This window comes from Sabethes cyaneus, chromosome 1 (assembly GCF_943734655.1).
Source record: "Sabethes cyaneus chromosome 1, idSabCyanKW18_F2, whole genome shotgun sequence".
Classification (NCBI taxonomy): domain Eukaryota; kingdom Metazoa; phylum Arthropoda; class Insecta; order Diptera; family Culicidae; genus Sabethes; species Sabethes cyaneus.
This window is the reverse complement of record NC_071353.1, coordinates 151,061,169-151,080,603: the sequence shown is the minus strand read 5'-3', so window position 1 is coordinate 151,080,603 and position 19,435 is coordinate 151,061,169. Positions and strand designations below refer to the sequence as shown.

General features: G+C 41.0%; 1 protein-coding gene across 1 annotated transcript; it reads right to left on the bottom strand.

Annotated features, from left to right (window-relative positions):
• Positions 1-1,417: 1,417 nt before the first annotated feature.
• LOC128746446 (uncharacterized) lies at positions 1,418-18,560 on the bottom strand. The gene is made up of 6 exons (XM_053843494.1): positions 17,004-18,560; positions 16,726-16,949; positions 16,149-16,658; positions 3,256-3,424; positions 2,130-3,178; positions 1,418-1,772 (listed from the first exon to the last, which is right to left on the bottom strand). Exons 1-6 carry the CDS (start codon positions 18,558-18,560, stop codon positions 1,418-1,420), a joined length of 3,864 nt encoding a protein of 1,287 aa, XP_053699469.1.
• Positions 18,561-19,435: the final 875 nt, after the last annotated feature.

Genomic DNA, 19,435 nt, shown 5'->3' with positions numbered 1-19,435 from the left:
CCGCGTAAATTCCAAAAGTCGCGTAAAAAACCAAAAAAAAAACATGTAAATTCCGAAATTCTCGTAAAAACCAAACGGCGCAAAAAGCAGATTCAGTGTATACGTCAAAAAGACGGCAAACATGCGATGATGAAAATGTGACAACCAGATGCTTAAACAGCGACAAAAGAAACAAAGCAACAACGAGAAGACGACGAAAAACCACAAAACGCGAACAAATGGGACAGAAAAGAGAAAAGAAAAACAGGAAGAACGGACTAAAGAAACGGGTAAAATCGAAGAAAAAAATATGAGGCAGGAAAGCCAAAGAATAAAAAAACAGAAAAGAAGCGAACAAATAAGGCGTCAAAAAATGGGAAACGAAACAAAGGCGAAAAACGGGAACGAAAGGAGAAAAATGTGGAAACTGCAAACGAAAAAACGGGAACACGGGACAGAGGAAAAAGTAAAACGAGAAAAAAATGAGGGACATCGGATGGAAAGCGAAAGCAAAACCCAAGCTGACGATCCAGAAGAGGAGAAAAAACTGAGCCAAAAGTAAAAAAAAACAGGATTGAAAAAGAGAAAAAGTGGAACAGAAAAGAGCTAAAACGTGTGAGAGAACTGAACGAAACATGTTAATTTTAGTTTCAACCGAAACTTCGCGTCCCTCCCAAGTAACAATGCTGGTTTTATTACGTATTTATGACAGTTCTGGTAAGTAAAATTGATCATAAAAACCGTAATAAGAGTGCAATAAAACTCAAAATGTTACTTGGGATATCTGGTTTGAGGTAGAATTTCAAGTTCAAACTAGTCCAAATTCAAGTCTAATTTAATGTCCAATGTCAATGTCAATTTTGTGATAAGTAACAACGGATTCGGCTACGATTAGGTAAGCCAATTTTTCAAACAAAAACATTCTTCTGTAAGGTCAGGTGTCCCTTCAGCAAAGTACGATAAACAAACTGCTTCATTACACAAAAATGATGAAGGAAGTGTTGAAGAAACTTACCCTAAAGTAATCGTCGAACATCATCCCGAACATCTTTCACTGTCCAGAAGTCCAGACAACATCCTCGAGCTCTGCTTGATGTTCGAATCATCATCATCCACGGAATCCAGAAAATCCTACTTCGAAGGAGACGGCCATCAGCCGGCTAAGGACATTTCTTTTTGCCCTGTTAGTGAAAAACGAACAGCACTCGGTACACCTTAAGTAGTTAGGCTTTAGTAAGCTTTCTGTTTTATGATAGTTTTAATTCGTTCGATTATTGATTGACTGGTTCGCGCTGCCAGTAGATGTGCCCTGGCCTGTGGCCTATGGCCACAGGCATATATAGAGTCAGTTTACTTACCAACACAACACAACACTTAGTGTAAAACGAAAACTGTCTTTTCGGCTCGGTGGCTGCTCGGCGGCTGCTCGGCGGTTCGATCAGTCATCCTGCAGATCCCAGGTTCGCCACTGGCGGCGTCTCGTCGTCGGCGGTGGACTGTACGAGCGGCTCGTAGTAAAACGGAACGACCCCCCGGCTGTCGTCGTCGTCGTCGTCTTCGGTTTCGTTTCGGGCTCTGGCTCGGATTTCGGTGGCGGTGGTGAGGCAGAAGTCTTACTTTGCGTTGGTCTTTTGATCACTTCCTGCTCCTCGTCGATTTCGTCGTCTCCTTCCTCCTCTTCGTCTTCTTCTTCTTCTTCTTCCTGCTCCTCTTCCTCCTCTTCCTGTTCTTCGATGGGTGGATCTGGCGTTTTGGCTACCGGCGGTAGCTTGAAGACCACCTTCGGTGCGTCACTGAGATTTCGATGATAATTTTTTTGTTACCATTTTTTGTTTTAAATCTCTTGATCTCTAGATCACAGAAGCGGAAGCAGAAGGTTATGGAATAATTCACTAACCTCGTGGTTTCTGAATGAAGCGGACGAATGTTAGTTTCAATGGAAGTTGAATGCTAAGGCGAGCCGAGGAAGTCCTCAGTACAAAAAAAAAACGAGGCAGGAAAACGTTCTGCATGTTCAAAATGTTTTACGACAAAAACCCACAAGCAAAGTTCAAACCAACCTTTATTAACTAAGAAGTCTAACGTTTGGAGATAAAATTTCATCTGAACAAAAAAAAAAGAAAAAAGAAACGAAAAATCCAAAAACTCACCTCTCCTCCTCGTCATCCCAGAAACCCTTCGTCGGAGACGCCGGCTTCCGTTCCGGCTCCGGTGTGGCGGTTTTCCGCTTCCAAACGGGCCTCACAAAATCATCGTCCTCATCTTTTCGTTCATCGAAAGGACTAACAAAATCATCATCCACCTTATTGTCGCCGCTGGATGATTGACCGGCTTCCGGGCCGGGAGCCGCAGAACCATTTTCGACCACCACCTTCTCGGATTCGGCCTGAGCCTCCTGCCCAACCGACGAGGTGTCCCTCTTTTCCATCCGATCGAAGATCCCCGACCGGTCCAGAATGGCTTTAACGTTCTGAATCGGTAGATCGTACAGCAACGTCAGAACGGTGCCACCCGCTAGCAGCAGGCAAATTTCCGCCCGGTTGAGGAAACCGGCCAAACTGAACACCTCACTGCCCCGGATCGAACCGGCAAAGTAGAAAAAGACCAAAAACTGAATCAACGAAACCGAGTAGGATATTTTGCTGAGGAAAACCATCGGCCGGCAGCTGAGGAACCGATTCAACAGCCCGTCCGGATGGGTGCTGCAATAGTAGATGATCCAGCAAATGGCGAGGGCCCACGAAAGGGGAGCCAGCGCGGCGTACTGGGCGGCATCGGCCATCACGTACTGAAAATCCTTATCGGCAATGTCCAGCGTGAACCCGAAGCACCAACCGATGGCGATTGCCATCCCGATCCAGCCACTCCAGTTGATGCCACGATCGTGCTTCCGTAGGTCGGTCTCCCGCAGCAGATAGCCAAGCCCGAAACCGGCCAGGTAGGGCGTCGCCCGGTGCAGTGTTTCCGAGAAGCTCAGATTGGCAGTCCGGTAGATTTGCGTCAGCCGAATGCCGTGGTAGATGTACGGCGATAGACGATCCTCCGTCGTGGCCACGAACCGTATCGCCGTGGAAAGTCCGTGCAGCGTTACGAAGGCAGCGGCCCCGTAGAAGGGACTCTTGGTCAGTACGATCAGCAGGAAGGGCGCAATGATGGACAGCTGCATTTCGATCGCCAGCTGGAAGGTGTGCGGAGCGCACTGAAACGGGAATATGGTATTTGTTTTTAGGGAGTGAGTTCCGTGGTAAATAGTTAATTGCAGGGAAAACTTCTTACCCCTTCCTCGATGGGGTACCAATTTTGCGTGAACAGTATGTTGTTCCAGAAGTTGAACTTGCACAGGTTGGCGTTCTTCACTACGACGTCGCCCCACTGCGGTCCATTGCCGAGGTGTTCCCAGATCCAGGAGTAGAAAATCAACACCGGAATGAGCGGTAGTGTCAGTCTGAAAAGATACCGTAAGTTTCCTCTGAATAAAGCCAGTCTTTGATTGTAATGACAGTCATTAATTGCCCCACCTTCTCTAAAACATTAAAAGACCAACTTACAGTTCAATTGGAAGTGAAGCCAAATAAAGTATATTATTCCAAATTGAAGTCGAATTTTATATCTCCCTTCGTGACAATTTCAAACCCAATTTTAAATAAAATTTCAAGTTCAGTTTTCAATCAAATTTTAATTTTAGTTTCAAGTTTGATTTCTAGGCTAACGTTGAACGTTCAAAATTTAGTTCTATTTTAAGTCAAATCAAATTTAAATTTAAAGTAAAATTTCAAGTCTAAATTCAGGAATAATTTCATATCCAATCCTTATATATCTTATATCTAAGACTAATTTCAACTTACATTTCGTTTTCGATATGAATCCAATTTTAAGTCAAATTCCATGTTAAATTTCATGTCCGATTCCAAGTTTAATTTCAGTCACATCTCATCTTCAATTTCAAGGCCAATTTTAAGTCCAAATTTAATTCCAATTGTAAGGCCCATTAGTAATTGTAAGTCCCATTGTAAGGCCAAATTCAAATTTAATTCCTCTTTAAATTCCGATTCGAGGTCCAATTTTCAAGTGCAATCTAGTGTCCCACTCCAAATCCTAATTTAAATCTAATTTAGTTCCAGCTTCAACCCCGATTTGAAATCCAATTTTAGGTACAATTTCAAACCCAAATTTACAATTCAAAGACTTTTATATAAAAATTTTAAAAATTCAATTACAAAAATTGACCAAAAACTGGACCAAAAATTGAACGGACCATGGAATGAACAAAAAATGAAACAAAATATGAACCAAAAAATCGTCGAAAAAAATGAACAAAAAAATTCAGCAAATAATCGACCAAAAACTGTACTAAACATGGAGCAAATATTGATCAAGGCAACGGGTCAAAATGGACCAAATAATGGAATAAAAAATGGACCAAGCAATGAACTAAAAATGAACCCTAAAAGGAACCTAACACTAGACCATAAAACACTCCAAAAAATCGACGGAACTGTACCAAAAAATTGACCAAAAATTTAACCAAAAAAACTTTCCCACCAAAAAATGCAACTCCAAATCGTCTAATCGACTGTACCAAATCAACCAAAGCATGAACCCAAAAGTGAACTAAAACTGAACCAAAAGTGGACCAAAAACTAGGTGAAAAATGGAACAAAGAATGGACTAAAAATGAACCGGTCTTGGGTGCAAATTCAGATCCCATTGAGAGCTAATTTTAAATCCAATTTAGTGTCCCATTTTAGTCCAAATTCATATTTAATCTCAATTTCAATTCCGATTCGAGGTCCAATTTCAAGTCTGATTTCAAGTGCGATTTCAAATCCAATTTCAAGCGCTATCTAGTGTCCCACTCCAAATCCTAGTTCAAATCCAAAGTTTAGTTCCAGTTTTAACTGCGGTTTGAAATCCAATTTCAGGTACAATTTCAAACCCAAATTTACAATTTACAAACTTACATTGTGATTTCAAAAAAATTGATCAAAAACTGAACCAAAAATTGACCAAAAACAGACCAAGAGATGGACAAAAAATGGAACAAAATATGAACCAAAACATTGACGAAAGAAATGGACAAAAAAATTCAGTAAAAAATCGAGCAAAAAAACTGTCCTAAATGTAGAGCAAAAAATGAATCAAAAAACGAGCCAAAATGGACCAAATAATGAAACAAAAAATGGACCAAAAATGAACCCAAAAATGGACCAAAGAAGCAGCAAAAAATAAACCCAAAAATGGACCTAAATATGGACCATAAAATGCACCAAATAATCGAGTGAACTGTACCAAAAAACAGAACAAAGTAATGGACCAAAATTAACCGAAAAATGAAACAGATATTGATCAAAAATTCAACCAAAAAATTAACCCACAAAAATGGACCAAAAATGCAGCTTCAAATCGACTAAAACTGTACCAAATTAATCAATAAATTAACCCAAAAGTGAATTAAAACTAGATCAAAAACTAAATGATGGAACAAAGAATGGACTGAAAAATCGACCTAAAAATGAACCAACAAATAAAGCAAAAATACGATTAAACTGTACCAAAAAGCGGACTAAAAATAGAACAAAAAATGAATAAAAAATTGTACCAAAAAATTAACCTAAAAATGGACGCTAAAATAAACCGCAAAATGAACCACAAAATTGCATCAAAAAATAAATCAAAAATGAAACAAAACATGAACCAAAAAATGGACAAAAAATGGTCCCAAAAAAGTCCACTATAAATGGACTAAAACTGGACCAATTTTACCTCCGGTCTCGGGTGCAAATTCAGATCCATTTAACCCTCTAACGGATAAGGCCGTCTGTAGACGGCCTTCGCTTTTGGAGCACCAGAGCCGCTTACGAAATTTGTTTTGAATCGACAACATGCAAAATGTGTTCAGAACAGATTTCTTGACATTTTGATGTTAATATCACAACATTCTGACTATGCATTCAAAAGTTATCATTTTTCGAAAACAAAAATTCCGAAAAATTTCGAAAATAATTAATGCGCGAATATTTCCTTTTCTACTTTTGTTGAAATAGCACATCTAGAACAAAATGATTGACCTTAAGATTTTTCTATGCGTAAATTTCATGCTTTATATCAATTTTGTAATGTATTTGAATTGAAAAATAATCTGGGTAGAGCGTTAGACATGAAAAACGAAAAAGAAAAATTGGACTTTTTCTAACCTGGCGCTCGTCCAGATAATTATTTTTGTATGAAAATCAGAACTTAAGGTTCTTTTGAGTGTACTTTTATGATAAAACAGTCATTAGCTTGATCGCATCGTTTTTACGATGTTGCCCGTTAGAGGGTTAAGATCTAATTTTAAATCCAATTTAGTGTCCCATTTCAGTTCAAATTCATATTTAATTTCAATTTCAATTACAATTTGAAATTCAAATCCAATTTAGTTCCACTTTCAATTCCGATTTGAAATCCAACTTCAGGTAAAATTTTAAACCCAAATATGAACCAAAAAATGGACAAAAAATCGACTTAAACTGTACCAAAAATGGAACAAAGAATTAATAAAAAAATTGACCAAAAATGTACCACAAAGCCATTGCAAATTATTTTTAAAGTTTTTGTCACCCCCTCCCCCCTTCTTGCAAATTTGCTTGAAAAATCGGTGTGGGCAAAAAAATAATTTGTAGGACAGACGTTAATTTTTTTAGAAAATCAATTGCCTGTGGCCTCTACAGCCTAAAAACTCGAAAAATGAGTGTACGAGTAGAACGAGTCAACGCTTCTAACGCGTAACAGCAATGGAAATTCGAACAATGGAATTTCTGAAAATCGGCAAAAAAAAATTTCTTAAGTTTTTGTCCATCTTTTCGTAAGTTTTTGCAAGGAAAATAATAACGTCTATCTGAAAAGCAAGAATAGATTTGGTTTTTACATTTAAACTTTGGGTAAAAATGGTTGAAACGTATTTTTTTGGTTGAATAAAAAAAAATCTCTTTGTTTTTTTCCGCCCCCCAACACCGGGAGAACAAAAACTTTATAAAATGTTTGTAATGGCCTGAATGTTTGTTTGTTTATTTCTGTCTTGATAGCGTAAAGGTAGTCCTTTTAAATGGAACCACAAAAAGGACCAAAATGGATAAAAAATAGCCCAAATAAAGGAGCGAAAAATGGACCAAACAATGAACCAATAAGCATAAAATGAACCCAAAAATGGACCAGACAAACACATCCAAAACGACACTGAACGGTACCAAAAAATTGACCAAAAATGAATCAAAAATTGAAAATTGAATTAGAATTTGAAATGAACTAACAAATGACTCCTAAAATTGACCATAAACAGTGAACCAAAACATGGGCTAAAAATGCTCCTAAAAATAAACTAAAAAATGCACTATAAATGGACTAAAACTGTACCAACAATACACCAAAAAATAAACTTGGTTGGGGGGAACTTGGGGGTGAACCCAGAAAAGGAACAAAAAATTGAGCTAAAAATGACCCAAAGAATAGATCAATGATAGAACAAAAAATAGACCAAAAAATAAACCCAGAAATGAAATAAAAATAGATCAAAAAATGTACTTAAAATTGGACAAAAAATTAATCTAAAAATGGACCAAAAAAGAGACAGGTTTAAGTCCAGTTTTGAAGTAAAATTTCAAGTTAAAATTATATCAAATCTAGTCGCTTTTCGAACCTATCCTCCGTTCGGTGTAAATTAAAACGGCGTAAAGTCCGAAAATCGTGTAAAAATTCGCGAAAAATAACGGTGTGAATTAGAAATTCTGGCAAATGAGTGAACATGTGCAAATATATCACCTCTGTTTTCTAACTCCTATCTCTACCTCCACGAGGTGCCGGCTGGGGTACGGTAGCCAAAGTTGCGCACCTGGTGGTACGCAACTTTGGTTGTCGTATGCAGACAGAGAAGGTGGAACACTCGCCGTGTGGTTTCCGGCTACCTAATCGTGCAGTTCGGCGCAGGATGTTCGGAGGGCGCGGCTGCGGGGTGTGAGCACACCGGGAGAGAGTTATTTTCTCAGCTGGCTTAGCACAGAGAGAGAGAGAGAGACTCTTAATCGGTCTGTTTTACACAATCTGCACTTACGCCCTTTGGCGGTTGGTGCCGAATTGTACGTTTGGACAAAAATTGAGCCACGGGACCTGATCCTGCCGGGAGTCGGCAAATCAGGTGCCCCTAAGTCAAGGTCTATCTCCGTGCCGATGACTGAATGGCTGGAGGGGTGAAAACATGCCAGTCGCGAACGGAGTGCTTTGGGCATCTTGCCCCTACTGTGCCATGCGGGGCTCTGGTACGGTCGATCTTTGTTGTCCCTTGCGTTTCGTGGGAACAGCATAGTAGTCCTGCCCAATTTCCCTTATGGGTTTTACGCCAAGTGCGTTCTGGCCAACTTAATTGGCTTCGCTTACAATTTGCTGTCTGATCTGTGTTGGAGATTGTTTGTGCATATACTCCGCTAGTCAAATAGTTAGAGTCGCACAAATAAATCTTCAACACAAACGGGCAGCAAATTTGTATTTATGCGAAAAACTTTTTAATGGCTCTGTCACCATCGCATTGGTCCAGGAGCCATATTTTCGCAAGGGATACTTTCATTCGACGGATATTGGAAACCAGAACTTTGCTGTTTTCAGCAAAACTGGTATGACAAATCCTCGTTTGATGCCCAGGGCATGCATATTGTTGCATAGGTCAATTAGTGCATGCCTTATCTCTGAGTTGACTACTCGAGATATTTGTGCAGTCACAGTAGAACTCGTCGTGGATGATGTCCATAGGCGCTATGTCTACTGTTCTGCATACTTACCACACGATGAACCGTCTCCCAGCGACGATTTCAGAAATGTGGTGAGATACTGCCAATCTAGTGGGCTTCCGCTCATTGTAGGCAGTGATGCCAATGCCCATCACATCATTTGGGGCAGCTCGGATATCAATCTGAGAGGCTCTGATTTGATGGAATATTTGAGTGGTACCAACCTTGGAATACTCAACATTGGCAATTGTCCAACTTTCATACGAGCTGGTAGAGAGGAAGTGTTAGATATAACACTCTGCTCTAACAGGATCAGTCATGAGTTGGCACAATGGCATGTTTCAAATGAGACACCAATATCTGATCATTGCTTTATATATTTTGATCATTTGGGTGTCTCCTTGAACGCTGCAACCTTTCGCAATCCGAGATTTTCTGACTGGAAACTCTTTAAGGAGGAACTGGCGACGAAATTTCAAGGATTCGAACCGACGATTGAGTCATCGATCGAGTTGGATGTGGCTGTAGATGTCACAACATCTTTTATTGTGGAATCTTTTGAAGTAGCTTGCCCGCTAAAAACTATTAAAACGACTAGAGGAACACCGTGGTGGAACTCTCATCTCGCGGAACTAAAGAAACGATGCAGGAGAGCCTGGAATAGACGTCGGAGGGATGGCGTGGAGCCTTTCAAGCAGGCCCGGAAAGCCTATGCAAAAGCTCTACGATCTTCAGCACGCACGAGCTGGCACAGGTTCTGTAGCAACGTTTCCAGTTTCGGCGAGGCAAGTCGACTTAATAAAATACTGTCAAAATCGAAAGATTATCAGGTTAATAACATTCGAAGTTCGAACGGTGAATACTGTTCGAATGACAATGAAATCCTGGAATGTCTCTTTTATAGTCACTTTCCGGGCTGTGTGGAACCTGAAGTTCGAAACGATCCAGAAATCGTTTTAGGTGGCTTAGACTCATGGGCTTTTGCTCGGAGACTTGTCACAACTGAAGCGATTGAGTGGGCCGTGAACAGCTTCTCTCCATACAAATCTCCTGGAACAGATGGAATATACCCTATTCTACTGCAAAAAGGATTCAAGTACTTCAAACACATTCTGAGAAGGATGTTTGTGTGTAGTATTGCTATTGGGTACATCCCAACTCAATGGCGTGAAATAACCATTAAGTTTATTCCTAAAGGTGGACGCGCGACATACGAGCAAGCCAAAAGTTTTAGACCAATCAGTCTAACGTCTTTCTTGCTTAAATCACTTGAGCGGATTGTTGATCACCACATCCGCGAAACAAGCTTAGTAGAAGTTCCTCTTCATTCAGCACAGCATGCTTATCAAAGTGGCAAGTCTACAACCACTTTATTACATGATGTGGTGAATAAAATTGAGGTTGCTTTTTCACAAAAGGAATCTTGCTTAGGAACTTTTTTGGATATTGAAGGCGCGTTTGATAACGTATCTTTCGCTTCCATTTTGGAGGCTGCTCGTTATCATAATGTGCCTTCAATAATCATAAAGTGGATAGAACAAATGCTTAGTAACCGATTGCTTTTTTCGTCCTTACGGCAAGCAAGCATTTGGAAGCAAAGTGTTTGTGGATGTCCACAAGGTGGCGTTCTCTCGCCTCTTTTATGGAACCTTGTGGCGGACGGCCTATTGAGGAAACTCAATGGTCTAGGCTATCCGTCATATGGTTTTGCGGATGACTATCTCATCCTAGTAGTTGGAAAGTGCATAAGCACATTATTTGACTTAATGCAGCAGGCACTACGCGTCGTGGAAACGTGGTGCCGAGAAACTGCACTTTCGGTAAATCCGAGCAAAACATCTATCGTCTTATTTTCAAGACGTAGAAATACCAATGGAGCTCGCGCTCTGCGCTTTTACGATTCGGATGTTGATGTTGTGAACGAAGTGAAGTACGTGGGGTTGATTCTCAACTCCAAGCTTGACTGGTCCACAAATATTGATTTCCGAATTAAAAAAGCGTGCATGGCCTTTGGGCAATGTAGACGAGCAATTGGCAACTCTTGGGGGCTTAAACCCAAATACATACACTGGTTGTACACGGTCGTTGTCAGACCAATACTGGCGTATGGTTGTCTTGTATGGTGGCAGAGAGGGGAAGTTGTGACTGTCCAGACAAAGCTAAACCATCTTCAAAGGATGTGTTTAATGGCAATGTCTGGTGCATTTACTACAACTCCTACTGCCGCCCTAGAAGCTATTTTCAATATTAAACCTCTACACTTCCACCTGAAGCAAGAGGCACTAATATGTGCTTATCGACTACACGCGATTGGCCTTTGGCAGTCTGTGGACGGTTCCACTGGTCATACTCGACTGTGGTCGCAAATTGTTGCTGAGGACAAGTTTGCCCTTGCTCCTAGCGATGTAACGCTCATGCGTACTTTCCCGTATAGGACCTTCTCAAGTGACTTTCCTCCTAGAGAGGATTGGATGTCAGGCTACATGGAAAGGAAAATTTCCGACTATGTGGTCTGTTATACCGATGGTTCCTTGTACGAAGGTCGCGCGGGTGCTGGTGTTTACTGCCGTGAGCTGGAATTGGAGGAATCCTATTCGTTGGGTAGTTACTGCACCGTTTTTCAAGCTGAAATCTTTGCAATTATGTACGGAGCTCAGTTTGCACTTCAGAAAGAACTGATAGGCAAGATTATCTACTTCTGTTCTGACAGTCAAGCCGCTATAAAAGCCCTTTGTGCGGCTAATTCTAAATCTAAAACAGTCATCGCCTGCCACACCCAATTAGAAGAACTAAGCATTCTAAATGCCGTTCATCTGGTTTGGGTTCCTGGCCATTCTGGTATAACAGGAAATGAATGGGCTGATGAACTAGCAAGATCTGGAGCAGAAAAGTCGGTTTTCGGACCGGAACCTGCTTTACCAATTGCGGCATGTTGGATAAAACAAAAGATTCGATCTTGGTTTTCATCTGAACATGTACGTTATTGGGAAAATCTTGAAACTTGTCGTCAAACGAAAAGTTTCATTGTTAAGCCTTGTGAGAAGGTTGCGAAATTTCTTTTGCAACACTCAAAGGTAAATTGCAGTATTCTTGTCAGATCACTGACTGGTCACTGCAGACTAAATTATCATATGGCTACGATTCAGCGAGCTGAATCGTTTCATTGTAATTTATGTGAATCCGACTACGGTACACCATATCACGTAATTTGCAACTGTCCTGCAGTAGCACAATTGCGTCATAGGATCTTTGGATCCTACGTCTTAAATGAATCGGATTTTAGGAAACTAAAATTACGAGACATTTTGATGTTCCTTACCGAAAGCGGTATTGAGCTATAAGCTCTTATTTATCATGAGTATACCCCCCAGGGGGTGTACTTTTGATAAGTTAACTACCAAGGATTGCAGTATCCCCTCGGGGGTACAAAAATCTCTCGGTATATATATGTTTGTGTTTATCCAAATTCCTCATCCACCCCTTCCTATTCCTCCTGTTTTCCTTCCCGTCCTCATCAGGTAAATGATGACACGGGCAAGATGGGCAAGGCACAAATCTTCCACATGATTGTGAGGAACGTGCTGCTCGAGCCAAAGATGCTGATACCTGATACCTGGGGGTGAACCCAGAAAAGGAACAAAAAATTGAGCTAAAAATGACCCAAAGAATAGATCAATGATAGAACAAAAAATAGACCAAAAAATAAACCCAGAAATGAAATAAAAATAGATCAAAAAATGTACTTAAAATTGGACAAAAAATTAATCTAAAAATGGACCAAAAAAGAGACAGGTTTAAGTCCAGTTTTGAAGTAAAATTTCAAGTTAAAATTATATCAAATCTAGTCGCTTTTCGAACCTATCCTCCGTTCGGTGTAAATTAAAACGGCGTAAATTCCGAAAATCGTGTAAAAATTCGCGAAAAATAACGGTGTGAATTAGAAATTCGCGGAAAAAACTACGTAAATTCCAAAATTTATGCAGAAATAGACTCGCAAAAAACGACTTCCCCTTCCAAATTCCGAACTCTAATTTCATCCAATTGCGAGTGCAATTTTAGGACCATTCTTAATTGGAAGTGAATCCAATCCAATCCAATTTCAGGTACAATTTCAAACCAAAATCTACAATTCACAAATTTACAATACAATTTCAAACAAACGGACCAAAAAATCGACCAAATAATGTACCAGAAAATGGACTCAAAAATGAACAAAAAATGCAGCAGAAAATCAATCAAAAAATCGACTGAAAATGAGCCAAAAATGAACCACAAAATGGACCAAAATGGATCAAAACATGAACCAACAATGGAACAAAAATGCACCATAAAATAAATCCAAAAAACGAAACCTGAAAAAAGACCACCAATGCTGCCAAAACTCGACTAAAACTGTACCAAAAAATGAAATTTGGATGAACAAAAAATAAGCCCAAAAATGGAACAAAAAGTTGACTTGAAAATGAACCAAAAAATAAACCTAAGCTAAAACAAAAAATGTACTAAAAATGAACCCAGAAATAGATAAAAAAAATTGATCAAAAATGGACCAAAAAATTAACTAAAATGTGGACCAAAAAATGGATAAAATAAACAAAACATGGGTCAAAAATAATACAGAAACTGTATTTAAAAATGAACCAAAAAATTGACCAAAAACTGAGCACAAATTACATTGAAAGTTGACCAAAAATTTACCCAAAAATGAGCTAAAAATGCAGTTAAAAATCGACAAACATAAACCAAAAAATAAGTGAACTAAAACATGAACCCAAAAATGGAACAAAAAGATTTAAAAATGTACAAAAAATTTACCTGAAAATGGATCAACAAGTACAGCAAAAATCGACTAAACTGTACCAAAAAGCGGATTGCGGAATAGCGGATAGCGGAAAAATAAATCAAAAATTGGACTAGAAAATGCACCAAAAAATGGACCAGAACATAAATCAAATATGGAACAAAAACTAGACCAAAAATGAACCAAAAAAATTAACCCTAAAATAAATTTAGAAAATGTATCAAAAATCGAACAAAAATTGAACCGAAAAGAGACCGTGAACAGTGAAACGAAAAATGGACTAAAAATGATCCCAAAAATGGAATAAAAATGCACCATAAATGGACTAAAACTATACCAAAAACAGACCACATAATGAATCAAAATTCGACCAAAAATGAATCAAAAATCGACCAGAAATTCACCTAAGAAATTTACCTACAAATGCAGCTAAAAATCAACTAAAACTGTACCAAAAAATTGAACTAAAAATGAATCAAAAATAGACCAAAAGCTAGATGAAAAATGGAACAAAAATATACCAAGAAATTAACCTAGAAATTTACCAAAAAATGTACCAAATAATGGATCCAAAAATAGACCAAAAAATTGACAAAAAAATTGACCTAAAGATAGACCAAGAAATACAGCAAAAATCGTCTAAACTGTACCAAAACGTGGATTGAAAAGACCAAAACATAGATCAAAAATGGAACGAAAACTAGACCAAAAAATGAACCTAAAATGGACTAAAAAATGGTCACAAAAATGGACCAAAAATGCACCATAAAAGGACTAAAACTGTACCAAATCACGGACCAAAAAATGAATCAAAAATTTTACCAAAATAAATGAACCAGAAAATGAATCCAAAAATTTAACAAAAACGGGCCGTAAAAAGAGACCTAAAAATGCAGCCGAAATTCGACTAAATTGTAACGAAAAATTAACCCTAAAATGGACCAAAATGTAGATCATAAATAGATGGAACAAAAATGTATCAGAAAATGAACCCAGAAATGGACCAAAAAATGGATCAAAAATGTAACAAAATGAACCAAAAATAGACCAAACAATGAATTTAAAAAAATCATCATAAAAGGGTTTAAAGTGTACCAACAAATATATCTATACCTATAAAAATGGATTTCTGTCTGTCTGTCTGTCGGGATGTTCCTTATAGAATCGAAAACTACTGAACCGATTGGCGTGGAAATTTGCATATAGGAGTTTTTAGGGCCAGGGAAGGTTCTTATGATGGTTAGAGACCCCTCCCCCCTTTGAGGGGGGGCTCCCATAGAAATGAAATGCAAATTTCCTCATAACTCGAGAACTAATCAAGCAAATGGAACAAAATTTTACATGTGGGTGTTTTTGGAGATAAGAATTTTTTCTATGATGAATTGAGACCCCTCCCCACTTTAGAAGGGGGGGGGGGCTCCTATACAAATGTAATACAAATTTCCTCATAACTCGAGAACTAATCAAGAAAATGGATCCAAATTTGGCATGTAGGGGGTTTTGAAGGCAGGAATTTTTTAAATGATGGTTTGAGACCCCTCACTTCTGTGGTAGGGGGATAAGGACTCTCATACAAATAAAACAGAAATTTTTGCGTAACTCAAAAATTAATCGAAGTCGAGAAATTTTAAACTCTTTCATAAAACATTAATCAATAACAAGACCACCAAAAACTATCAATAGTGCCACAGGCCGCAAGCGTTGCCGGCGACCTGCCGTCGGAAGCGCCGGCCACTGCGGGGGGTAGCTCCTCGTAGAGATCATCTCTATCTAGTAGGTTTATTTATTTCCCTAGATCTACTGACCTCTATTACTTTCCTTCAGTTGGGTCACCCCTGCGAAATGATACTTTCTACGAAAAGATTTTCCGTGAAATGGTACATCCCGCGTAAGGTTTTTCGCGAAATGGTATTCAGCGAAACTCTATATTTTGCGTTATGGTCAACCGAGAATTGGTGTTCCGCAAAATGGTATTCGGCGAAATGGTTTGTAATGATGGCGAATATTTAAATGCTATCCGCTTTATTTTATCAGGCTAAGCAATGGGAGGAGTTGTTTTCTACTTTACTGTGAGGATAATTTGTATATTAAAACACCCATGAATTCCCCAGAAACTTGCAAAACTCAATATTGTGACAAAGGTCATCCGAGATTCACGATTTATGTACAACACAGTTTAATTTTGTGGCAATACGAAGTTTGTCGGGTCAGCTAGTATTTAATAAAAATGTAGTTCGCAATCTAATCCAGGTCCAAAATGCGGTCCAGGTCCAGAATCTGTTCGAAAATTTGGTCCAAAACATGATCCAAAATCTGGCCCAGAAACTGGTGAAAGACCAACATCTGGTTCAGGTTCAGACTCTGGTCCAAAACATGTCCGAAATCTTATCAAAAATGTAGTCCAGAATCTGGTCTAGAGCCAGAAATACAAAATCTTGAACAAAATTTGATAAAAAATGATTTTGAAAGATGACGACAAACGCCATGTTCAGCCCGTCATCGAACGATGATTATGGACTAAGTTAGCGTTTGGCATTTAATATAGCCGATCTGTGGTTTCGACGACATGGCGCTACATGCCACTTAAAACAATATCAATAGAATGCACATACCTTAGATACCGCCCGACAATCCTCCTGAACCAGGCCACCTTCTGCTTCTGCTGAAACTCTCCGATCATGTGATAAGCTGCCAGAAATCCGCTGATCACCAGATACACGTCGGCGTACAGCATCAGCACCCGCAGCAGGACGGACCACGGTGAGTTGAAACTTTCGGTAAACTCGTTCCGATTGGTAAACGGCTGAAAGCCCATCGGAATTAGGCGCAGAGCGCCAAACAGCACCACGGTAGCGAGAGCACGCAAACCGGACAAACAGCCAACGGTCGGCTTTCCGACAAGGGTTTCATCCTCCCCACCGACCAGCTGACGCAGCGTTCGCTTCACCGAGAACGACATCAAGATTTGATGCAGCAGATTGGGGTCCGGCTGGTCGCCGGAGGCGTCCCCTTCGCTGTTCCCATTCCCGGCTTTCGAAGCCGGATGTGGTTCGATGCGGATGACTCCGAAGTCGTTCAGCGACGCAACCAACGCTATTACCAGGACGAAGGTGTAGAAGCCACTAAAATTCGAATTGAAGGCTTATTTTAAATGAGGTTCAATTTGAGATTTAATTCATGGAGCCTTACAGGGAAGCCACCAGCTGCCAGTTATCGCGGAACAGCTTCGGCCAGCTGGCGTTCTGCCGCACGTGACAGTTGCCTTCCTCGATCTCGAGGAACAGCTTGATGCCGGTCGTGTTGTACGGTTTGACGAAGTTCTTCACGATGCTTCCGGCGTCCTCGAAGCTGCACGCCGCCGGCAGACAGATGCCCCAGTTGAGCGTCGTGAAGCGGGGCAGGAAGTGGTCCGGCTGAAAGTGAATTTATTAGTCGGACAGTCTCTGTTCAGGTTTGAATAAACTTACGTCATTTAGGGTACTCTTGATAAAGCCTCGACCCTGCAGCAAATGCACCGGCAGTTTTAGATCGTCATCTTCGGCCACCACATCGATGTGGGCCAGACAGTACTTGCCGCGCATTCGGACCTGTTCGTCTGCCTTCACGTTGATCTTGGTGGCGATTCCGGTGCACAGGTCGTAATCTCCCAACTGGTTGGCGTTACCGCGGAGCAAACCGGAGGTTACCTTAGCGCTGGCGTCGATCATTTGCAGCGCCCAGAGGCGCTTGCCGCGCAACTGGCGCTGGAAGATTTGACCCTGTCGTCGGCATTCGTTGTTTTTCAGCCGAGCGTAGTCCGGAACGAACGATGGGATACGCAGCAGCAGAGATTCGAAGTCTTCCGGGGAGATTTCGATGCGCTGCTTGACCACTTTCGATGGGGTGTGTTGGAGTTTTTTCACCTTTTTCGGATCGGTTTCGATGCTGTCTTCGGCGGGGAGGTCACCGGCCGGAAACAAAGCATTCAACGGGCTGGTGTTCAGCAGTTGGACAATTTTCGATTCTTTCGGTTTCTTTGGCGCTGTTGGTTTGACTTCCGAACTGCTGTCCTCTGCGTCGGCACCGACGCGACGCACTTTTATCTCTTCGCTGGTGTCCTCAGCGTCCGTGCTAAGTAAGCTGCTAACGAGATTTATCAGGGGATTCTCCTTTTCTCGGTCTTCGTCTTTGGTGCTTTTCTCGTCACGGTGGTCTCCATCGGAGTCTTCATCCCAATCGGCGAGGTCCTTCAGCCAGCCGATGAATCCGCTTGATTTGTTGTCCTCTTCGGCATCGTCAGCTTGGTCGTTGTCTTTTGCATCATCATCTTCATGATCATCGTCATCATCTTTGTCTTGTTCGGAAGATTTGCTTCGCAAATCTTTCAACCAACCAAACATTCCTTCATTATCCTTTCCTTCGTCTTCTTCATTATCGTCGTCGTCATTATCATCTTCGTCATCTTTTGTTTTTGCTTCTACTTTATCAGCTCTGTCTTCTGTTTTCGATTTTTTCGAACCAAACAAACCATATAAGTTAAAAATTGATTTTTCTTCCTCCTCATCATCATCATCATCATCGTCTTCGTCTTCATCTTCATCATCATGATCATCGTCATCACCATCGTCTACTTTCGGTTTCAGTACCCTAAACGCTTTCTTGGACTTTCCCTTATCCTCGACCCGCACCCGATCGTCCCGTTTCCGTTCCTCGGACGGGGAAGACTTATAACTCCGACGAACTCTCTCAAACTTATATTTTTTCTCCGCCGCTTGTTCTTCATCTTCATCTTCGTCACCGTCATCGCCATCATCATCGTCATCATCTTCAGCACCCAACCGGAGCCGCTTTTTGTGCTGTTTCACTTCCGTCACGGCAGCCGATCGTCGCTGGATCCGAGTTTTCGCCACGGCCATCGCAACGCGCTGGTCGTCGTCCACCTCGTAGTCACGTAGCCGAAATCCATCGCCGCCGGTGATCAGCAGGCATGCCACCAGCAGCCCCGCGATCAGCAGCAGCACCGAAGGACGAAACAGAACGGCCATCTTGGAAGTTGGGATCTGCTGCTTGCTTGCACTCTTTATTGATTTTACTTCATCGCTCGTTGCTAGGGACCAACGAGGGGAATTTCTAAACGGGTTACTTCGATGGTCACACAATATAGGTCACTCGATTAAATGCTCCAATCAAACCGAACAAAAAACTAATCAGTACGTAAGAAAATGCCAGCACGAAAAAACGCTAAAATAAACGCAAAACTTCCTTAAATAAACTAAAATTCGGGTTGACCGCGACGCAAGTACGTGTGAGCACGACCGTGTGAGCAAAACGAAAGATCGCGCACTTCGGACGGTGTGGTATTCGAACGGACAGTGACAGTTTTCCTCTGCATCAATTCACTCACACGGGCGGAATTTTCTCTCACCGGCGCGGTGCGCCGGGACCGTGAATCAACGTGAAATAATGGCTTAGGCGCCATCCTGGTGGAGCAACATAAGCACGTGGGACGTTTATGCCGGTTATACACGAACCAAGCGTGAGAGCCGCTCGGGGAAAATTTTATGGCCTAAGAAATTCGATGATAATTTTAGACATTTCCCGTGCTATTCACCACAATCTCGTTTTTCCCCCGTCGGGGGAAAAACCTGTTGGTGTGGTGAATATACGAGCGCGATCAAGTCGTGTAAATATGTAGAATGCGGGAGTCAAAATAAAACCGATAAAAGAAAACGCTGCAGGCCACGGCGCCAACCAGCCAGCCAGCAGCGTCTCGCCGTCACGCCTTGGGTTTGGGTTCTAATAATAGTACGCACTAACTGTTACAGGTCGCTTCCTAGTTTTATTGCGAATCGCTATAAAAATAGACTCGCACCAAGGCAAGGCTGAGACACTCTGGCAGTGCCACGGTTGAACAACAATC

What these genes read in the sequence shown, in the direction of transcription:
- LOC128746446 (XM_053843494.1), bottom strand. Translation starts at nt 18,560, where the DNA reads ATGGCCGTTCTGTTTCGTCCTTCGGTGCTGCTGCTGATCGCGGGGCTG. An exon ending in TCAAGAGTACCCTAAATGAC is followed by an intron (nt 16,950 to 17,003) that starts GTAAGTTTATTC and finishes ATTCACTTTCAG; the next exon opens with CCGGACCACTTCCTGCCCCG. An exon ending in TGGGATGACGAGGAGGAGAG is followed by an intron (nt 1,773 to 2,129) that starts GTGAGTTTTTGG and finishes TCGAAATCTCAG; the next exon opens with TGACGCACCGAAGGTGGTCT.